Source organism: Mytilus galloprovincialis, chromosome 10 (genome assembly GCF_965363235.1).
Source record: "Mytilus galloprovincialis chromosome 10, xbMytGall1.hap1.1, whole genome shotgun sequence".
Lineage (NCBI taxonomy): Eukaryota > Metazoa > Mollusca > Bivalvia > Mytilida > Mytilidae > Mytilus > Mytilus galloprovincialis.
Window position 1 is genome coordinate 58,667,429 of NC_134847.1, and position 22,589 is coordinate 58,690,017.

At 32.0% G+C, this 22,589-nt stretch overlaps 2 protein-coding genes across 2 annotated transcripts in view; one reads left to right on the forward strand and one right to left on the reverse strand.

Annotated features, from left to right (window-relative positions):
* LOC143047967 (coatomer subunit beta-like) overlaps positions 1-2,087 on the reverse strand; it is a 44,955-nt gene extending 42,868 nt beyond the window's left edge. Inside the window, exon 1 of the mRNA XM_076221344.1 lies at positions 2,013-2,087. The gene's annotated coding sequence lies outside the window, so the exon portion shown is untranslated. The remainder of the gene's footprint in view (positions 1-2,012) is intronic.
* Positions 2,088-16,192: 14,105 nt separating this feature from the next.
* LOC143047969 (phytanoyl-CoA hydroxylase-interacting protein-like) lies at positions 16,193-17,948 on the forward strand. The gene is made up of 2 exons (XM_076221348.1): positions 16,193-16,506; positions 17,271-17,948. Exons 1-2 carry the CDS (start codon positions 16,311-16,313, stop codon positions 17,945-17,947), a joined length of 873 nt encoding a protein of 290 aa, XP_076077463.1. The 5' UTR covers positions 16,193-16,310; the 3' UTR covers position 17,948.
* The last annotated feature ends 4,641 nt before the right edge of the window (positions 17,949-22,589 follow it).

Here is a 22,589-nt window from a genome sequence, read left to right on the forward strand (position 1 = left end):
AAATCAATTAACTATTTCAACATTCCTTCATTATACAACTTTTTTTTATTACACTGTCATTGAAATTGACAAATAGCCGCTCCTACTAATTAAGGTGGTTTCCTTTGATGTGAATTAAACTCAGGTAGGTCTGCTTTTGAAAACAACTCATAAGCTTTGGACGATGTTTACTTGTGGTAATTAAGAATATAAAGAACAAATGTGACTTTTTCAATTCTTTTGAGCGGTTAATTTTAAATCTTAAATATTAAAATTTGCATTCATGATAATTGTATTAATTTGAAAGAAGTACCACATATAAACATTACTTATATAGTTATTGTAATAACTTTAACAACGTTAACGTTCACGATATCGATCGCGAGATTTAACTTCTTATAATTAATTAAACGGACGTCTGTTAAAGGGCCGTCGTTATCTGATGGTATCAGAGGGATTAAAAGGTAAAGGTCAAATCTGCCGAGCGGAAAGACGATTTTAACTGCAGACGGCAAAAATAACTGATTGACAGCAACTTTGAAATACGACAGCTATTTTGAATGTAGAACGTCTATAAAATCGATCTAGTCAATAATAATAGCTGTTGACAGGCATCATAGGCAGTAAGCGGGCTTGGTAGCTCTTTGGTTTTTCTAGTGCCTTGATTTCTTTTATTTGCATGATTCTTGTACTATTAAATTATAAAATTGACAAAATAACTGAGAAAATGGCATTAAAAATAAAGGATTCAAAGTAGAGACCCCCCCTTTCTCCCCTCCAAAGACCTTCTCATCTATGAACACTGACTCAAAACACCTAAAACTACATGTCCTAAAGTAAGAAGGATGAAGACAGGTTTTGATTTAGTCAGGCTTACTCATGGTTTTATCAGTATCAATGAGAAAATGGATAAAATTTGAGTTATCTTTCTTTGTATGCAGAGGTGCTCTTACCGGCGGAGGCTTATACTGTAACACAGTAGAAGTGTATACAAAAATGGCGTCGATATTATAAATCAACACACACAAGTCTGGTTTCAAAAATAAAACAGATTTCAAGATAAACGATGTTTTCTTGCGAGTTCATTACAGTTCTCATCTTTCAATTAATTATGATTTTGCTGTGGAACTACGGCAAATGTTGCTAATTGTGCTTGCATGATAAATTGATTAAAATTGAAAGGCTGTTAAGTGTTTGACCAAATTTGTGTATACAAATTAATTTTGAGGACTGTTACAACCCATTGTGCATTAGGTAATCTGATTACATACAACCACTAATTATGACACCTGTTGTGACTGTTGATTAGCGTAGGGTCTTGTCATAATATGTCCCCAGGCAAAATGATTGATTTTCTTTTTCTAAAATTGATCAGAAAAACTTCAAAATCGGTAAACAATAATTTTTCGGGTATATTTGTTGAAAATCGGGATTTTGACCTATTTTACGATCCCGATATCAGGAATCGGGTTGAGGGGTTAAAATCGGGATGATACCACAAAAATCGGGATAGTTGGCAGGTCTGAAATTGAGAGCTCGTGGAACTCCACGTCAACACTTATGAAATAATAATGTCATATTCCACCATACAAAATAATCTTGGATTATAGCGTACAAACACAATAAAAGGTAGGACAGTAGTATATATTTGGAATGGATTTTTCTTCCGCCAAATTTGAAAAACATGATTTCGAGTAAACACAATCAATATTTAAGAAAATTTTGACAAAAATCATGGTGCCAAATTTAAGTGACGGCAACTATAGTGTTTCTGATTGAAAGGACATAACGAACAAATTATAAGAAGGTTAGTGTACCAAATTCAAAACTGTAATTGTAGGTTTGTGTTTGAATTAATCAGCAATTAATTGACATCAACACATTATCAGATAGTCATACCAGGAAAGCTCAAATTTTTGAATCCTTCACTTTTGTGTCCCGTATACGTGGAAGTTCTAAATTAAAAATTCAACGTAAAAACGTAATATGAGGCATATTATTTCATACTTGTTAATAATAGGTGTTTAACAAACCTTTGAATCTTCCAAAAAATGAAATTATGCTGGTCGCCGACCGACAGGAAGTGCTTAACGTGGCCGGAAGTTACGTGCGAGCCGAGGTCTAGAGAGATTGAGTACTTCTAGGATCATTAAAAGTATAAGTAAAGACCACTTTGCAGTTCGGGTTAACAACATACAACAATTAAAATAAGTAATTAAAGCTATTATACAGTATTCCCGTAAGATACGTATGTCTTGATTGCTTATAAGATATTCTGTACATACAACAAGGAGTCTTATTATTCTAAGACTCCTGTAACCGTTATGAGAAATGTGCGACAGGTTTTACCTGTCAAGAAAAGAGGACGACGAGATTAATAAAAAACTATTATGCTTATTTTCGCAAAATTTTAACTTTGGTGCGGGATGAAACGGGTTGAAATTGGAATTAAAAAAAATGTGCCAAGCTATATTTTCTAATATTTTGGCAACGAGCATCACTGAAGAGACATGTATTGTCGAAATGTGCATCTGGTCAGGAACATATATATACTGTTCCCAGATCTGGTGCAAGAAAATTGGTACCGTTAATTTTATTACTACCACTGGGTCGATGCCTCTGCTGGTGGACTATTAGTCCCCGAGGGTATCACCAGCCCAGTAGCCAGTATTTCCGTACTGGCATGAAAATACGGATTTATTTTTTTTGTGTAATAAAAATTTGCTGTTACAAAATGATAGAAATTATTATAAATTAAGGAATGTATCTCCCTCATGCAAAAATCTGATTCCTTTTACGGATTTTGCTATACTTTTTGGACCTTTTTGATTATAGCTCTTCATCTTTTATATAAGCTTTGAATTTCAAATATTTTGGCAACGAGCATCACTGAAGAGACATGTATTGTCGAAATGCGCATCTGGTGCAAGAACATTGGTACCGTTAATTTTATTAATAATAAATAAATTTAAGATCACCAAGTTCCAACGATCTTTACATTTCACACAAGCGTTTGTCCAAACATTAATTATTTACAATAAAATAAATGCATACTGACTGACAGTACCACTGCTTTTTCATCCGTCATTATTGTTATTCAATTTAATTACTGATGCAACATTGCCACGGTATTTAGGTTAAATACAATATTGTATCAGTAATGAATTTATACCTCAACTCTGTTTGGTGCCGGAAGTTGTCACAGTTGTGACTCAGAGAACTTTATTTGGATTTATATAAAACGAGGAGATGTGCCTGTTATGAAAGCTTACGAGACAACTATCCAACATCGTGGAATTGAAGTGGTAGTAAGCCATTATATGCTTTCAACATAACCGAATTATGATTCGTTTCAAATTTAGCAATATCCAAACCCATGCTTCTGCAAGAAGATGATGCACGTTTCAGGTCAGCTAGTTTGTCTGCCGTAGATGATGGTAATGTTAATTAATCAAAGGTAATTTTCTCAACTTAGAATATCAGTACAAGACACAGATAACAACTATAACACAAACACACAAATACAATAGATAGAAAAAAAGAGTACCGAATCAGTAAACTCCAACAGATTTAGTGTAAAGACGGCATAAACAGTCTGAATAAATGATGACATTGTACAAAGCCAGATTTAAAATAAACAGCATCTTTAGGATGAAGGATCGTACATTCTCATAACTGTACAAATAAATAGCAATATATATACAGATATTTTCATTTTATTAAAACTAGTGACATGAATGTTTAGCCCGGCATGCAGAGGAGGCCTCTGAATTTCTTGCAAATTTTTTTTATAATATTAAAGAAGAAAAAAGAGAATATTGTGAAATCTAGGCATTCAGGGGTAGGAAACATCCTTAAATTTTCATATAAAAATGTAATCAATGTTAGTACCGATAAAAATCATATTTCAATATTGTACTAATGCATTAAATTGACAACCTTTCAGAATACATTTATTCAAAGGATAAGTCGGTTAACATTATGGTCTTTATAAAACAACACCAACGTCAAAAATAAGATGACATCCCGTTTGTAATACGAAATATACAGGTAGAGTCACTTTCTTACTAAATATTTTTATATACGAAAGAATGATGTCATTACATATATAATATTGTTTTATCAGATTTTAATACCGTTAAACATAAAGTAAATGCACGATAAAGTAAGGAATGGCATGTTTTAGTGGGTATGGCATTTTAGTGAGAGCGGGTGTATACAATATATGTAAATACAACTCCTGGGCCAGGTGGTCGTGTGGTCTAGCGGGACGGCTGCAGTGCAGGCGATTTGGTGTCACGATATCACAGTAGCATGGGTTCGAATCCCGGCGAGGGAAGAACCAAAAATTTGCGAAAGCAAATTTACAGATCTAACATTGTTGGGTTGATGTTTAGACGAGTTGTATATACATTATGTACACAGCCATGTATCACCATCATTGATGGCGATCCGATGGATACATCTGTTGTAGGGTTGTCACTGACTAAGACGTACTTAACAATATATGTACATATATATATTTATCATATACTTATACTAAATAACTTATGAATTTTACTGTATGATAATAGCATTAAATTTTCGAGTTGATGCTTAGCGGGCTGATATAAAAAGTTTATCACATGCTTCGATTGTTATCACATGCCTTTCCGTAACGTTATCGCATGGCATTCCGGTGATGCTCGGCAAATTCCGGAAAATACACCACAATGCTACGTTTTCAATGAAAAACATTACAATTAGTAGTGTACAAAACAATTATTTGGATACTGGAAAGTATATTGTGTAAAAAAAAACCAAAAAAAAACAAACAACAAACAAACAACAAACAAACAAACAAAACAAAACATACAAAACATACAAAACAAAACAAAACAAACACGGATATTATTAAAAAAATGCATTTTCAAAGTTTCAAACAATATTTAGAGAGTTACTTCAAAAATATTAATTTCCAAACAGTGTTTATTATGTAATTTTTTGGTCGATTCGTCCATATTCAAATATTTTTCTTCTCTGTTAAGTCATATAGAAAGATTTCATATCGAATGTACTTAATTTGGGGTCCGACGTCTGCATGTGAACTTTTCACTCTTTAAACTTCTATTTTGGAACCACGTAAAAGGATCCAAATATGAATCTGTTATTTTTCTCCACTGTTGAAGCATATGATAAAAAGATCATAACATGTCATTTTTCATATCGCATGTTTTATCAGCCCTCGGTCAATATCAGCCCTCGAGCCATGCGGCTCTTGGGCTGATATTTAACCTAGGGCTGATAATACATGCGATATGAAAAATGCCATGTAATAATCTGATAATATATAGCGATCCAGCCTATTGTGTAGAAGTGCGCCGTTATAAGAATCTTAAGAACTGTTATTGACACTTGTAACAACGCTAAGATTTGTGAAAGCGTGCAATTTCTAACATTCAATACTAAATGTCAATATTGCCGAGTAATCAAAGGATTGAACATTGAACACGGCCATCATTGACATGTCCAACTTCATGACAAACACGCCGTGAAGTAAACGAAACATATTGGATCTAATATTCACAACCAGTCCCTCATCTTCAAATCAACTGAAAATGCAGTGGGAATTTCAGACAACAACATCGTCTTCACAGATTACATGATAACACAATACTTCTGCAAGCAATGCCCACAACAACCTCGAAACATCTTTGTAAGAGCGATGTCACGTAACGCCCTAACATATGTTTTACATAATAACAAGGATATCTATACAATCAAGCAGATAAATGAGACGTCAACGGATTGACTTGAATGGAATACACCCACAAAGCTATGGACTTAAATTGACCGTTCAAAATGAAATCGAAACACTCAAAATGATATCGAAACATTCGGTCAGTCTATTGGTCAAACAGACATCTACATGGGATGCACAAATGGAAAGCAATATGATTACACAAACATGTCGAAAACAGACTAGAAGCTAAACAGAATGGCGTCAATTTTCGAACAATATTACATAAATGTTATCATAAATGGAAGATTCGACAAAATAGCATTCAACCAGTCTGGACCTACCAGTATATAAAAGCAGAGAATCTAGACAATATTGATTTAGCACCTCTGGAATTGAATTGAGGCCTAACGAACGACACAAAAGAAACGACAGAAATTCTAAACATCACTTCAAATCTGTGTTAACAAAGTCAGATCCAGATTTACATTGAAAAAAGAACTACATTAAACATTACAAAACTGAACATAAGACTGGAAGGCGTAAACAAGTTTTTGAATAGTGTACATCTATCCTTATCTAAGGGACCAGATGGAAATCCAAATACCATTCTTAAGAATTGGACAGAAGCACTCGAACAATGTCTGATCGTCATAAAACATATAAAGTAAGCATTATCAAGACTACCAGAAGACTAATCAAGTGCTAATAAGGCTCCAGCATTAAAAACAGCAGAAACGTACAGGTCCGTTTCATTAATCCGTGAATCTCGTAATCCTATTCAACCTGCAAAAGTTCAAAGTACTGACAAAATAGAACCATGGATTAAGGTTCAAGTACTTCTGCATACACTCATCAAAGATAAGTAATAGGAAACATACTGTAATTTTTAGAAATTTTTGAATGCATTTGGTATTACGTTTTTAAACAATATTGAACCTCATTTGTTGGCTTAATCCTAAAAGAGAAAATCTTGGAAAAATACAGAAAGTCTTTATTTTCGAATCATTACAGATGCCTACTTATTTCAATGAAAAGTCAACACAACTAACAACAGCCAAATTCTCCAAAAAAAGATCTGAAATTGGTGTAAGTGTTAACATAAAACTGGAGTCTTAAATTTAACGCTTTATTTATGTTCACCAGAAACCGAAACACTTCTATCAACTAAATAATCAAACAAGTTCAAACAAACCCTTATCTATGGTCTTGAAAGATTATCTAATACTCACAAGAAACAAACATCAAGTTAAGGTAGCACAATACAAAGATTTTTTTACTTCCAATCACTTACCTTTAAAATGCTGTAACTTTCTTATGAATGCAATCAAAATAATAAAAGAGGTATATATAGATAGATAAAAGATTGAACTTTTAAATGAATGCAATATTTTTATTATGCAATCATTGTGTAATTAATTATTATGTAATTAATGGCAAAATCTCGGTCAGTTCACTTGAACGACATTAGCTCTTTCATCTGTTTAACTATACATTTTTTTTTTAACGAAATCTTAATCAACACACCATGGGCTTTAAAAGAGTATCTCAAATTGTTCCTATGGTATTTCATTCTCTCATAAATCTCTAATTAATGTGAACATCATAACCAAAAGAAAATAATGTTTAATTAGGTGTAAAATTTGTTCTATACATTCTATCTCAAATCTGAGGCACCCTTTAGTAGATAATGGCCATAGGAACAACATATAATAAAACCAATCCTCTAGGAATACCTATGAAGAAAGCTAATTTCAGTTAAAAGTGGAATGTTGAGGAAAAATATTTTAGACACAGTTAACATTATAATTGGTTACATAATTGTTGCATCATACTAACATTGCATTTATTTGAAAGAGTAATAAGTTAGCTATCCACAACTACCACTTTTTGTTCAAGCATTTTTTAGAAAGTTACAGCATTTTAAAAATTGAGAGTTCAAGTTATAAAATCTTTATATTGTGCCACCTCAAGACAAGTACTAGTAACCTAACATGAGGGCTACCCAAAAACGATGGTAGAGTGGAAACAACTGAATGAGGATATTTCACGTCCTAGATCAAACAAGGGACTCATCGCTGAAATAACAATCCAGCTGTCCTTTCAAGTCAGGAATATGACAGTTTGTTATCCATTCGTTTGATGCGTTTGAACTTGTGGGTTACTTATTAAATTATAATCCTGGTACCTTTGATAATTTGCTATTTGATTGCTGACTTTCCGTTTTGAATTTTCTTTGGAGTTTGGTATTTTTGTGATATCACTTTTTTTCAGTACACATACATGTAGCCGTGGTTGAAAATTGGAGAGAGGAGAAGCGCTGAAGATACCTAAGGGATAGTCAAACTGATAAGACGAAGCAAAAAAAAATAATTTCATGACAAGATAAACTATACAGAAGCAGAAACACGATTTCACCAGATAAGATAGAGATTTAAATTCGAGGGAAAAAAAGACTAACAACAAATCCACATAAACCATTTGGGATACATTTTATTACATCGCTTTAAGAATTACTTAAAATCCTTTAAGTAACAATTTTTGAGTAAAATTTGTTTGTTTTAATTGATATCCAGTTTAAGTATTACAATGGACTCGTTTATTTCAAAGTTGCCGTCTCGTGATTTTCCAGTTCAATGTCAAGGCGTAGGAAATGCCTTAGATTCAATTAAAAAAAAAATCTTTAGTAAACAATATCAACAATATATTCCTTCCATAATCTTATTTATTGAAATTAATTCTTACGTACATGTTTGCACGCAAGACAGGAAGATCTGTTCAATCGGAAGTAAATGAGATCCTTCCTGGTTTTTTGGGTTTCGTCTTACTCAGTCTTTGATATTCTATGTTGTGTTTTGTATACTGTTGTTTGTCTCTTGATCTGTTTCGGTTTTTGTTTTGTTAAGCATGGTCAGTTTAATTTTTACTTGAGTGAGATATATGCCCGTTTGGTATTTTTCACCTCCCTTTAATGTGACAAGAGTTTTCGACAGTTGTTCGTTGATTTCATTTAGCTTTTGTCATATTTTCAAAATACTGAAAATAACAATTCATTTTGGAAATCTAACTCAACACTTTTACATGAGTACATTTAAAAAGTAAATGTCAGTAAATGTATAATAAGGAAACTTCTTTGTCCCTAAAATTCTAAAACAAACTTAGTCTTACAAATCATTCAAAAGCGTGAGTGAGGTTAATAAGACATAAGTCTGTCATATTACAGTTTTTACATATTTGAGTGAAATGTGTCAACGTTTATTAAGTGCTTTAATTCAGTTCATTCAATCTGACATATTTTAAAAGGGCAAAGACCTAATACACCTTTAGATGTTTACTACAATATGTCTCATATAAATATCTTAATTTTAGTGGAATGTCTTGTTTTAATTTGTGCCTAGCAGACAATTAAAAGTATTCATAAAAAGGTTACGACAACTTCAACATAATTATGATGTCGATTGAACATAACAATTGACTCTTGAGAACAAAATATCCGTTCATACAATCCTATTGATACATCATTATATTATGAATAGTAATCAACGAATTGTTGACGGTTCGAGTTTCAATGGTTACGAATATTTTAGATTGTCAAGATCTATCAGTTTCAAATTTAACTTTTTGCAATCAAGAATTTTTTTTCTATTTGTTTTTCAGTTACTTAGATTTTTCGTGTAAAATAAAGGCAATAGTAGAATAACAGTGTTCAAAAGACATATATCAATTAAGTAAAAAAAAAAACAACCTACAAACAAAAACCGAGGGAAAATATAATAGGAAAACAATTTAAAGGAACAACATGAAAACCGAAGTGCAACAAAACAAACGCCAACACACAACTACTGCCATATACCTGACATGGTACTGGACAATTAAAGAAAAAATATTAAAAAATGATCAGTTGAACCTGGTTTAATGACATGCAAAATCTCCCGCTTACGTGACACTACGTGACAGAAATACAACACAAACATACGCCAGTACATTCATCAAAGAGAAACGTACAAAATAAAAAATGATATTCAAAACAACATGATCCTGGTAGACTTATCGCTTCTTCAAATAAACTTTTTCTAAAAGATTACCAATGCAACACTGTTATAGAATCATTAAATATTATTTTTATTGGTATAACTATTGATATTGTAATCAGTAAATTAAAAGCAAACTAGATATGTTATATACATATACACAGTCATGGACCTACAATCTCTCGATGTGTTTGTATTATCTTTAATTTTTTGCTGGTATGTTTTGTATATGCAACTTTTTGTGTTTCTTTGGTTCTTATAACGTGACTTTGTCAGTATGATATTGTTTTATATGTCATGATATATTTTTATTATGAATTAGAAAATACGTTGAACCACAAACTTCAAAAGTATTCAATGGCGTAGTGGAATGAACTATTTGTGGATGATTATAAATTCTATCTAACTTTTGGACTATTTTAAATCTCGGTCTATTTCTGAAATTAATTCTTACATACTTTTGATTTTTAACCCTGTATGCTAACATTGCCTATGTGAAAGGAGTAGGTTCAGTAAGACCCTTTTTTGGCCCCAAAATATAGCAGTTTTACAAAATTGTTAAAATGTAAACTTTAAGTTATTTATTGGACAGTAGAATGCTTCTGCTACATAAATATGGGCTGTTTTTGACAATACAATGCACATATATTTGGTACTAGCACCATTCAGTCATGCTAAACTACTGAAATCCTCACAATTCTAGCATTTTAGTTAAATTTTAGACGGTTTTCGTGTAAAACGAAAGTGGCAGCATTCGTGTTCATCCTTAATATTGAAATGTAAGTTGTATTTGATGATAATACATAACATATATAAAGGTTGAGGATAAACGCGGATGCGGCCACTTCCATTTTTCCAAAAACCATCTGAAAAGTGACATTTTTCGGCATATTTTGTAGATTTATCATATTTGAGCTTGAATCGGATCGTTTTTAATGACTAAATCAGTTAAAATCTTTCACATAAACTAAATAATTCAAATAAAATAGACACTTAAGTGTTTAAAAAGTGGTAAAAATCTTACGTCAGATGAACCTGAAATTTGAGGCCAAAATCGGTCCTTACCGGACATACTCCTTTGTAAATTGTTTGTATATACATTGAACGACAAATTTATGTGACGTTTCACATTTCTGAAGCCAGACACGCGAATCGATGAATGCGTTCGTAGAGAGATGTTTTTTTGTGTTCTGTTAAATTGTTCTTTTTAAAATTGTTACACGATGATGACTGCTGTACCCATATTTTGGCTATTTTATTTATTTTATAGATATAGGAAGATGTGGTGTCTGTTTAGTTCATGCATCATTGTAAATATAACGAATTGGATGAGACTGTCATCAAAGTGAGAGGTTTAGCGCTTTAAAACCAGGTTTAATCCGCCATTTTCTACATTTGAAAATGCCTGTACCAAGTCAGGAATATGACAGTTCTTATCCATTCGTTTTGTATGTGTTTTGTCATTTGATTTTGCCATGTGATTATGGATTTTCCGATTGGATTCTCCTCTGAGTTCATTATTATTGTGATTTTACTTTTTATATAAAAACTATATAAAATAGAAAGAATAATATATATTACATGTTATAATTGGCTGCAATTTAAGAATTGAATGCTTCTTATTGTAAATTCATTGGGGTGTAAAAGCGTTGACCGAAGTCCATTTTGTATAAAATGCAGAAGCGCTTCATTTAAAGATGTCCGCACGGTCAACGCTTTTACAACCCTATGAAATAACTAAGAGAAACATTCGCTATGATCATGAAAAATCTATTTTATCATTTATTTCAAGCGTTGTTATCCAATCAAAATAACGGATTCTTCAAAAACATACATTTAATGTAACTGTTAAAATGTAAACAAAACAAGACCTTCGTTTTGGTTGTGTACGTTTTTAAATGTATGTGACAGTACATATTTGTACATATGCACTCAGCACAGCTGAATTTTCCTTTGCATTTACAGTGTTACACCTCATCAAGATTAAGTAAGAATTTATCAAACATGAACTCCGGATTGACTAAACATTTCTACGTCGTTTATTTGTTAAATCAGTAAACAAGATTTCCTGAAATCTATGATATACCATACAACCAACATGTATACCTTTGTGTGACCAATGGACGGAAACGAGATAGTGTTTACTTGATCAGAGTGTCAAGAAGCCGCTTGGTTTGTATTTCAATTTTTCTCTCTCATTTGAATTAAAGTCTTTGGATTTCTGTTTTGCACTTTTAGAATGAATGAACATGCAAACTAATTTATCTTGTTTATATTATCAAAACTAATAATATATCTTTTACTTGATATCTTTGATGTTTCCCTCCATTGATAAATATTTTTTTCTCTAACCAGCCAAAGTGATATCAGCGGTCAATTAGGATATTTTTTGTGTAATCATATTCACGTGACAAATTTCAAATTATAAATGAGTGTCTTAATTTACAAGGCCAACCGTCTAGTCACTATAAATAACCTGGGAATTAACTTATATTTTGATAGGGCATCACGTGGAATATGAATTCAAATAGCTTTATTTTCAACTTAGTAGGGATAAAGTTGAAGAAAAAAAGTAAATATATATAGCTTTGTTGGTACATATAAACTTTCTGACCAGGAAGTGAATTGTGAATGTTTACCTTTAAATTATAGCTTTGTTGTAAACGATTAAAAAAAAAGACAATTGTATATTTATCGAATTTAAGCAGCTGTGACTGGCGTAAATAGACATATCTAGGTTGCAGAGAGACAATCCACGGTTCATGTGCTTGAGATGTCCACATTGGAAGTATTTTTTCGTGGACAGATTGATAGCGTTTGCGGACAAATATGCTTCAAAGTTATTATTCCAAACCAAGATGAAGATATCTTAATGCTGTTCCTTGTGTATGAACATGCACCACACTACGGCATATCACTAACTGCTGATATATCAACAAAGGAACATGAGTTGCCAATGAACTTTTTGTCTGGTTCTGGTTGCAGTTATTGTCTAGAAATTTATGGTTTGCGAAAAAAAATTGCATCAGATAGAGAGTTTTATGAATGTCAATCGTATGGAAGAAAGAATTTTCAAGGTAATAAATCAATATTGATTAATTCATTTTTATTTAATTCTTATCTACTTGTATTTGATGTTGTTGGTTTTGTTTTTGCATATCAACTTGAAAAGAAAATGTCTCTTCCTTTAGGAATATGATGTTGAAACCACACATTAAACAATACAATACTCTCATAATGAGTAAAAAGTATAACAACAATACCAAATTCTAAGTCCAATTAAAAAAGAAGAAGTTCACGAGAACTTACAACGACAAGCACTATCAATCAACGAAACAAGTGGGAAAAAACAACAACTGCAAGATACGTGTTGCATAATCTACACAAAAACTTTTAACTATTGAGTTTAACTAAAAGAATCTTAAAAGTGCCCAACTGTATCGGATAAGTTGTAGTGAGCACTTCTGTGTTGACATTAATATCAATTATATCGTCTTTTTCATAAAGGAGATCGTTGACGAAGGGTTAAAATTGGCCCTGAATTTTTGATGTTTTTTAAAATTGGGCCAACAAATTACAAATTTCACATAGAAATACTTCTGATAAAACTACTAAGACAAAAATATATTTTTATGGAACCTTCCTTTTTTGAAATTTAAGAAGTTTGACTCCTTGAATAAACATTATTTGTATTTAACGGTCAATTTTGGTACCCCCCCCATAATTTTGATTGTTTTTGGCATAATTAACATTGGCCTCCATCTCCGATTCAAAAAGTTTTTATATCGATGAATTTTGTATTAAAATTGAAATGTTTTGGTTTCAAAACATTTTGGATGGAGGCCAACATTTTTCAAAAGCTTTTAGGCTTGCAAATTGCACAAAATCGCAATATTGCTTACTTTGGAGAATATCAGTTATCTACTTTTATGAAAAGAAATGATTTTCTTAGCATTAAGGCTTTTGAAACAGACCCATTTAGGAACCAAATTGTGACTTTTTGTTGTTTTATGATAAAGTTGTTATTTTAGGCCATTTAATGCCATAGGTGAACCTTGTCCTTTCCTATCAATTAAACTTTAAATGTTTCGAAAACCTAAGGATTTTCTTATTCCAGATATATTCCCGTATTTGGGACAACTTTTTTGAATTTTGGGTCCTTAATGCTCTTCAACTTTGTACTTGTTTGGCTTCATAACTATTTTGATCTGAGCGTCACTGATGAGTATTATGTAAACGAAACGCGCGTCTGGCGTATTTAATTATAATCCTGGTACATTTAATATAACTATTTTCACCACTGGGTAGCTACCACTGCTAGTGGAAATTTCGTCCCCGAGTGTATCACCAGCTTGACATGAATATCAATCATATGGTCATTGTAATAAACTTCCTGCTGACAAAACTTTAAATTTTAAAATGCTCTTTAACTTTGTACTTGCTTGGATTTATAACTATTTTGATCTGATCGTCACTGATGAGTCTTGTGTAGACGAAATACGCGTCTGGCGTATTTAATTATAATCCTGATACCTTTGATAACTATTTATAATATGTTTTGAAACATTTGGTAGTAAATAAAACATTAGCATATCAACATTACAGATCAGTTATTAAAACGGAAACGATAACACAAAATTTGAATTCAATTGTCTAAATAACATCTTTATTTTCAGTAATGAAAGGCCACTCAGCCTCAAACCTCAACCTCAACATGAGGTTGTCTGCACAAGAATGTATATTACTTCCCGTAGACTGCGTTTCAAAGGTAACATCATCAACGTATATGCATTTAGTAAAAAAAAAAGGTATCTTCAGTGATGTTCGAGGTCAAAATATTGAAAAATCCAAACTTACAGAAAAAAATGATAAGCGTATGAACCAAAATAAAAGACAATAAGTAAAGCCACAGCTAGGTTAGAAATCAGAGCTTTGCATCAGGGAGATACATTCCTTAATTTAAAGTAACTTTCAAATTTGGTTATAGGAAATTTAACATTTGCTTCTACTTATCAATCAGCCTCTATCTACTGAATATATTACATATTTATCTAGCACAGAAAGAAGAAAAGTAGTAACATCCTCGGTGATCTTATGAAATCGTGCTCGCCTCGAATGCGACAGGTCCTTTTTTTGATCACGATAGGATAAAACAAATTTAAAAATTAGTATTTTCTGCCTATTCCATGAGTATTCCGAATATACAGATGAGGAAGAAGTAAAACTTTTCGGTTTGAGATCAGTCTATTCCGGACGACATATATTTTCTATAGACAGTTATCTTGTGAAATCCACATTTAAATGTAGCACTGCATGTCCTTCTAGTTCATAGTAGGTTTCATATATATTTGTTTTACATTAAAATATGCATGCATTATTATCCACTGGACAGTAAAAGCCTATCTACCATTATTATCTTTTTAACCATTGCAATTAAATTGAGTTTAATGAAAGGAAAGCTATTCAGATCCAACCAACAGTAAAAAAAGACTCGCCAAATGATGCACGAATCAAAGTCATTAAGTGAGTTTGTCAATCTTTGTATTGACTAACTACATTAAAAGTGTCGATTTTTTTTACTAGCCGCAATTCTCTTGAAACTGAATATGACATTAAATAATTTGAAGTAACATAAGTTTGTTATAATACGATATATCGGTTTTGCCAGCATTTATACAACGAGCGTCGATTTATAGGATTATCTTCTTATTATAAGAATAATACAGAAAAAAACATATGAAAATTAATGCAATTTTTTCGCCAATCGATTTGGGTTTACATTGCAAAAAATGTATGCAATGGTTTTTTGAGAAAAAAAAACTATAACATCATTCTCCGACAACTCATTGAACGTCAGTGCAGACACACTTTAAATACAAATAATTATTTTGACCAAAAGGTTTGATAATATAATTCTTTGAGTGTACAAAAGACATATGATCATAGTATGCCGAAATAATCTAGACATATATATGTATAAACGTGAAAAGAATATAAAATAACTATCAAACTAAAACTAAGATATAGACATATGTGTTTCTTTATCCTTCTTTATATTGATAAATATAGATAATAAAATTGAGAATGGAAATGGGGAATGTGTCAAAGAGACAACGACCCGACCAATGAAAAAAACAACAGCAGAAGGTCACCAACAGGTCTTCAATGTAGCGGGAAATTACCGCACCCGGAGGCGTCCTTCAGTTTCTTTTATTATGAAATTATTTAAACAGCTATAACAGTTCTTCACTCTTTCAGTTGACAAAAGAATGGAAATATTGCAACACAGATTTTCATTAGTTTTAAATGATATTTGTCTGTAGTAAAAAGTTGAAACATTGAAAAAAGCTGCATACAGAACTAAAGTGTTCTAGTTTTTAATAGAACAAACATTTTCTTATTTTTTTTATATTTTTGTTATTTTACTTTTTTCTTTCTTCCAGTGAATAAAGACCTGAAACTAAAGCATGGAACTTTTCTTGTTGTAGGATAATCTCCAAATTAGTGTACACCATAAGCCAAATTCTAGGTATACTTTAAAGAGTAATCAGAAATACCAGTCAAATAAAACCTGGATTTTGATGTTTAAACAGCATGGCGAAAAGATAAGTTTCTTTATACATACTGGCAAGCGACTGAAATTCACATTACCATTCAAACTCCATGCAGCTAGGAACTGTGAAATAAAAGCTATAATTGGCTCTGTTTTATATGAAAGTGATGTGGTTCGAATTATTGCGAATGAAGTAAACAGTGAAAAGTTAAGATTTAAATCGTGTAAGTTTATATTTTTCAGTTGCACCAGTTACTATAAATGACACACATCCTTTAAATCTTGGAGTTCTTTTTGTCATGTTTCACCATAAAAAGGATTGGTTTCAGAAATAGCTGTGATAAGTCATTTACATAAAAGACAAACGGTATTTTTGATTCTCCCTTAGGTGACAATATTAACAGTTTCTAAATCTTTATAATAAAAACCTGGAAAAAAATTTATGTGCGTTATTATAACTGTATATCTGTTTGAGAAATTGAAGTCAAATAGTATCATGCCAGTCATAGAACGGAACTCGCCTACGGTTTCCATATTCTACAATCATATTGCATCAACTTTATGAGAATTTTATGGTCTTTTCGAATAAAATATTTCGATGGGTTTCGAAATTTCCATTGTAGATATATACACTGTAGCTATTCATAAATAAATAAAACAAATTATACTCTACATTTATATCTAATCATGGCGCTCCAAAGTTGACATCCGTCACCTGCCTTGGGTACACAAAACACCAACATTAACCCGATTGAATGTAATACTAGTAATACGTTTACCTTATAGATACGAGAAAGGACGACATCAGCATTGAATTGTTGAAGAGTAACTTTGTTTTTTCTTATATAAGTATGTTTACTCTTGATTGATTATAAAGATCAATTCCGGTGTTTTATAGTAACTAGCCGCCCGTATTTAGATAACTACCTGAATATAATTAGTAAACAAAAAATGTATAAATTGCCATGATTCAATGCTTTCTTTCTAGATTTTACCAAACAAGAATACCAAGCTCTCTTCAACAGGACGTTAAGTTTCATCAAAACTTTACCAGGGAAATTCCATACTATTGACTATCTGTATAGAAATAAATCAGAAATGTACTTTGCCTCCATAAGAGAGTATCATTGTGGGATAATGAAGCCTTATACAAAGGACAATAATGGAGATCCGTGTTCTGTTATAAACGGACATATAGATGGATTATTTTTTAGTACTGCTGTAGATTTTCAGACTATGAAGCCTTTGCCCGAATCATTATATGGACCAGTTAGATTACATATTGATGCCAGTACATTATTTACACCAAACTTTAATTTATATTTTGCAGATTTTTATTGTCATTATCGGGTTCATTATGTGACCGTCGTATTAACTCCCAAAAGGTCTCCAACTGATAAATTTTGTGAAGGACGACTTCTTAAACTTGATATAAGACAGAATCCGTTCATATACCTCAGTGAAACAAAAGAAGATTTTTATGAAGTTATAGTTTATTTAAGCAACGGACTTCGTGTTGAAGTGTTTTATACAGAAGCAGTGAACATTTCAAGAATAATTGAAAACCAACAAGGGCATTTCGAACGAGTACCAATAATTGGAAGAGGAGAAAGTAGACCCACTGGAATTCCTAAAAACAATCTTTGTAAAATATGCAATTTATAAAAAAAAAAAAACATCAAATATACCAGACTTGTAATTTTAAACGTCTGACGCCCACGGAAGACTCATCAATGAAGCACGAAAAAACAAGGTAAAATGTCGTCTAAAGAATGAAGTTGAAAAGCACCGAGGACCCACATAATCTTATACTGTATCTTATATTGCTTACCCTTCCGGAGTATCTGATATCACCCCTAGTTTTTTGCGTTGGTTAGTCTTTAGTTTTCTTTTTGTTGGGTCTTCTTTATTATTATTTGTCTGTTTGTCGTTTTTTTTAGCCATGGCGTTGTCAGTTTATTTTCAATCTATGAGTTTTACCGTCCCTCTGGTATATTTCGCCACTCTCTTATAACCTTTAAGTAATGAATCATGATAATTTTATCTTAAAGATAACTGGTTTTTAAAATGAAATCAATGACTCAAAGGAATTCGTAATATTCAGCTGCTACATTATTCCCGTTTTCGACAAAAGTATCTTCAAGAGTTATTGATAAAAACTTATCTACAGTATTTTCTTAAAGTTTTTGAAAAACGTTAGTGTATGTTACGATCAGTGTAACATTGATAAAAATGTTCACTGCTTTGTCGACATGATATTTGTTGAGTTTGGTGGAATGATATTTCAACAGATAATCTATCAGCAGATATTGTTTTTGTATTGATACGAAGGATATTTCAAAGAAAACTTTCTCAAGAAATTAAGACAAATGCATCTTGCAAACTGCGGGTCTGAGTCCTATATTGATTATTTTACTCGATATTTACGCAGATGAACGACTTCAAAAATGAATTTATGACAAACATGTTGGTTGCAACTTTCTAACTGCCAACTACACATTTACAGCAGAAACATACGTTCTGTGTCATTGCAATACGTTTCCAATTTATAGTTGCGCTCATGCATGTTCAAAAACTAACATTAACATGGGCGTGCTCCTTACACTAAAAAAACTCCAAAAACGTTATTTCGAAAGAACGACTTTTGTCAACACTATATAAGTTTTACGGTTACTTTCACGAATTAATTGACCTTTATGATATGCTGGTGTTTCAACTCACTAGCGATTGTTTTATAGTCTTTAAATTTTAATATCGGTATACTGTATGTATCTGATCTACACTTTTACAGGTTGTGTTCTATTCCTGATTGCAAGATGTTGTCAATGTGTGATTCACATGTCGGTTGATGCATGTTTATCCTGATGACGTACTCAGTCTAAATACTTTCATAGTTTAAGTGCAATTCTGAGTCTTTGATTGTTACATTTATATTTTTTCTTTCTTATTGATTTACGAGAGTTGAACATCGTCAAACTTCTGCCGTTTTGATTAAGTTGACAAGGAACGAACCCAGCAAAAAAATCGTTTATGTACTATAAAGGTCTTATCAATTGAGACTAAAAAGTTTCTCTTGGTTAATTTCTTACATCCACTTCATTTGAACTTTAGTTGATAGTTGTCTCATTGGCATTCACACAACATCTCATTCATTCTTATTTAGATTTTGACTGTAAAAACTAAAAAAGGTTTCATTACAGAACTTTAGACTATAATATACTATTTGGTTTAGATATGGGGATCCGAATCACTATATTCCAGACATGAACAGGTTGTAAGAAACACGTTCATCCCAAATATCATAAGCCAGCTCCAATATAAAAAAAGAGGTTGACCTGAACAAGGTAGTATGGTATGAGAAGAAGAAGAAGTACTACAATAACAGAGTTGATGCATTTGTCGAAGAGGAGCTCGAGACAACAATAATACAGATGTACGAGTGTAAAGTCGGGTATCCTTCATGTCATTTTACTGGTGACCAAGAGGCCAATGCATCAAGGGAAGAATTAATACTTTCGATGTTGATGTGAATTATCATTTAATATGTACTTTATTAAAAATTAACTTTAAAAAACGTAAAATTACAAATATACTGAACTCCGAGGAAGATTCAAAAAGGAAAGTCCCTAAGCAAATGGCAAAATCAAAAGCTCAAACATATCAAACGAATGGATAACAACTGTCATATTCCTGAAGCAAATGGTTGATTGAACCTGGTTTTATAGCTAGCTAGACCTAACACATGTATGACAGTCGAATCAAAACAAACATTGTGTTATAATCTAAATCACCATAAAAACAAATATATGACAAAAAAGCACAAAAAGCAACATAAAATTTAGCAACCTCATTCATTACTTTCTTATGTATAAGATTTTATTTATCTATGAAAAATCAATAATAAAGGATTGAAATATTTTAATTACTGGGACTTAATTCTTACACTGACAGACACATGGTAAGAAACCTGTTTGTTAATAAAAAAAAAAGATTTATTACCGTATCAGGTTTTTTTCAAAACACTTCCGAATTCTGTATCCTCTATGATCTTCAAGTCTTATTTTATTTGGCCTCCTATCTTTTTTTTATTTGAACGTTGCCGATGGGTCTTTTGTAGACACCCATTTGAATCTTTGTATGCATGATGAGTTTATTCGACAGTTTTACGAACACCATAATGATTTAGGTTGACCTTTATGATATATATATTTGTTACGGAGGATTTCATGCGTCCGAAGCGATTTCCTGGATTTTTTTCATTAGGAATTCTCAAGCCGAATAATTGAAATTCCTTGTTTAAAGGAACAAGGACTTAAAAATTATCTTTGCGTTGGAATGTGACATCCCACTAGAAATTATTCCATTACAGGGACATTAGAAAAGGGATGTCATTAACAGTGCTTTTTTAATGGACCAACCCATTATATAACACGATGAAAATATGTTATGAATGTCTTAAACAGACGTAATAAATTATATAAGAATAGTTGCAGTTTGTTTAGTTTGATTTCTTTTTATATAAATGTGTTTTATCTGAATCGTAATTCATGCACAACAGTTAAAATTAAGTAAGCATTATTATATTCATATAAACTAATAACTATAATATAAGATTTATATCATTATTTTATGACTCCTATTAACCGATGTGAACAATATTTTAGACACTTTATAAATAAGTTCCGTATTAAAGTCTAATTGAAATACAGTAACATGTATACTTAATAAAAAGTCATAATAAAATTGCAAGTGAAACGGGAAATGTGTCAAAGAGACAACAACCCGACCAAAGCGCAAAAACAGCATAAGCCCACCAATGGGTCTTCAACACAGCGAGAAAATCCTGAACCTAGAGGTGCACTTTACCTGAGCTTTTAACACAAATGGAAACTAATTCAATCACACTAAAATCCAAAATATTCACATGAAGTAAAATTTAAAAAAAACATACAAGACTAACAAAGACCAGCCTGATTTTGAACAAGTTTGCATTAAAAAAAGAGGGGCGAAAGATAGATCGAAACAAAACATGACAACGCATGAATAATAAAAAGACAAACAGACAAAAATAGTACACAAGACATAACATAGAAAACTAAAGACCATCATGAATACCACCAGGTCTGGAAGGGTGTGCAGGTCCTGCTCCACATGTGGCACCCGTCGTGTTGCTCATATTATAACAAATCCGGTAAATAGTCTTAGTCGGTGGGTCGTGTTTGTTGAAAGGGAGGGGGATTGTGCTTACGGTATAAGGAAGATATGCGATATCATCTGTGAAACGGATATTCTAACATGAATTATCATTGATATGGTCATATTTATAAATTAACTAATTGCAAATCTTTTGAATTTTTAATACTAAGGCTTTTCTACCTTAATGCTCTTTTTTTGGATTCGAGCGTCACTGATGAGTCTTTGGTAGACGAAACGTTTGTCTGGCGTAAATACAAAATTTTATCCTGATATCAATGATGAGTTTATATAATAACGGCCAACCAACTCGTGATGTCGTCCGTAACATTTACGAAGGGATGAATTTAACTCCACCATTTGCAACTCTTGGTTCAAAAGTTTCCTTGTGAGCAGCAACCCTCATTCAAGGAAATCATGATAGGAAATACAAGCCCGGGAATATAGTATCAATTGGGAGATATATATTCCGCATGCAGGCGCTGCTGGAATTATGCTAATAGAAATGGAAAGTTCACAATTGGGAAGCTGCAATCATCTCTTTTGTCGTAAACATTTGTTTTCAACCGGCACTAGGATTTATTTGTAGCTGTTGTATCCTTTATCTCTAGTTCGATGGTAAACATGTGTTCAACATAGTCACCAAATTTTGAATCATTTAATGAGAAAACATCATCTATATAGCGGAAAGTAAAGTTAAACGATATTGCTAACTTCTTGTCCTTCTTCATAAGAAGTGCCTGTATGCAGTCAGCCTTATAAGAATAAAGCAACAAGTCGACAAGAAGACGGGCATAATTAGTTCCCATGGGAATACCAATAATTGGTTGAAAAACACGCCCCCTAAACGTAATGAATATTTTGACGATCAAGAAATTTAGCATCTAGATAATGTCAGTTTTAGAGAATCTTTTGTTTGACTCTGTTGTGTTTTTGACAAAGTAAGATGTATCCCCCAAGACAAAAACTTGTATCTACGTTGGCCGTTCTTTTGATGAAATAAAGGAGGACCAACTCTTTAAATTTGTCTTTTAGATTGGAATGGTACACATGTTTTATTACTATTTCAAGATGAAAGAGTCTGAGATTGTATGTACTCTAAAAGATCTTTGGA

Coding starts and splice junctions, on each gene's coding strand:
- LOC143047969 (XM_076221348.1), top strand. CDS start 16,311: ATGTTTAAACAGCATGGCGAAAAGATAAGTTTCTTTATACATACTGGC. Junction 16,507..17,270: donor AAAGTTAAGATTTAAATCGT/GTAAGTTTATAT, acceptor CTTTCTTTCTAG/ATTTTACCAAACAAGAATAC.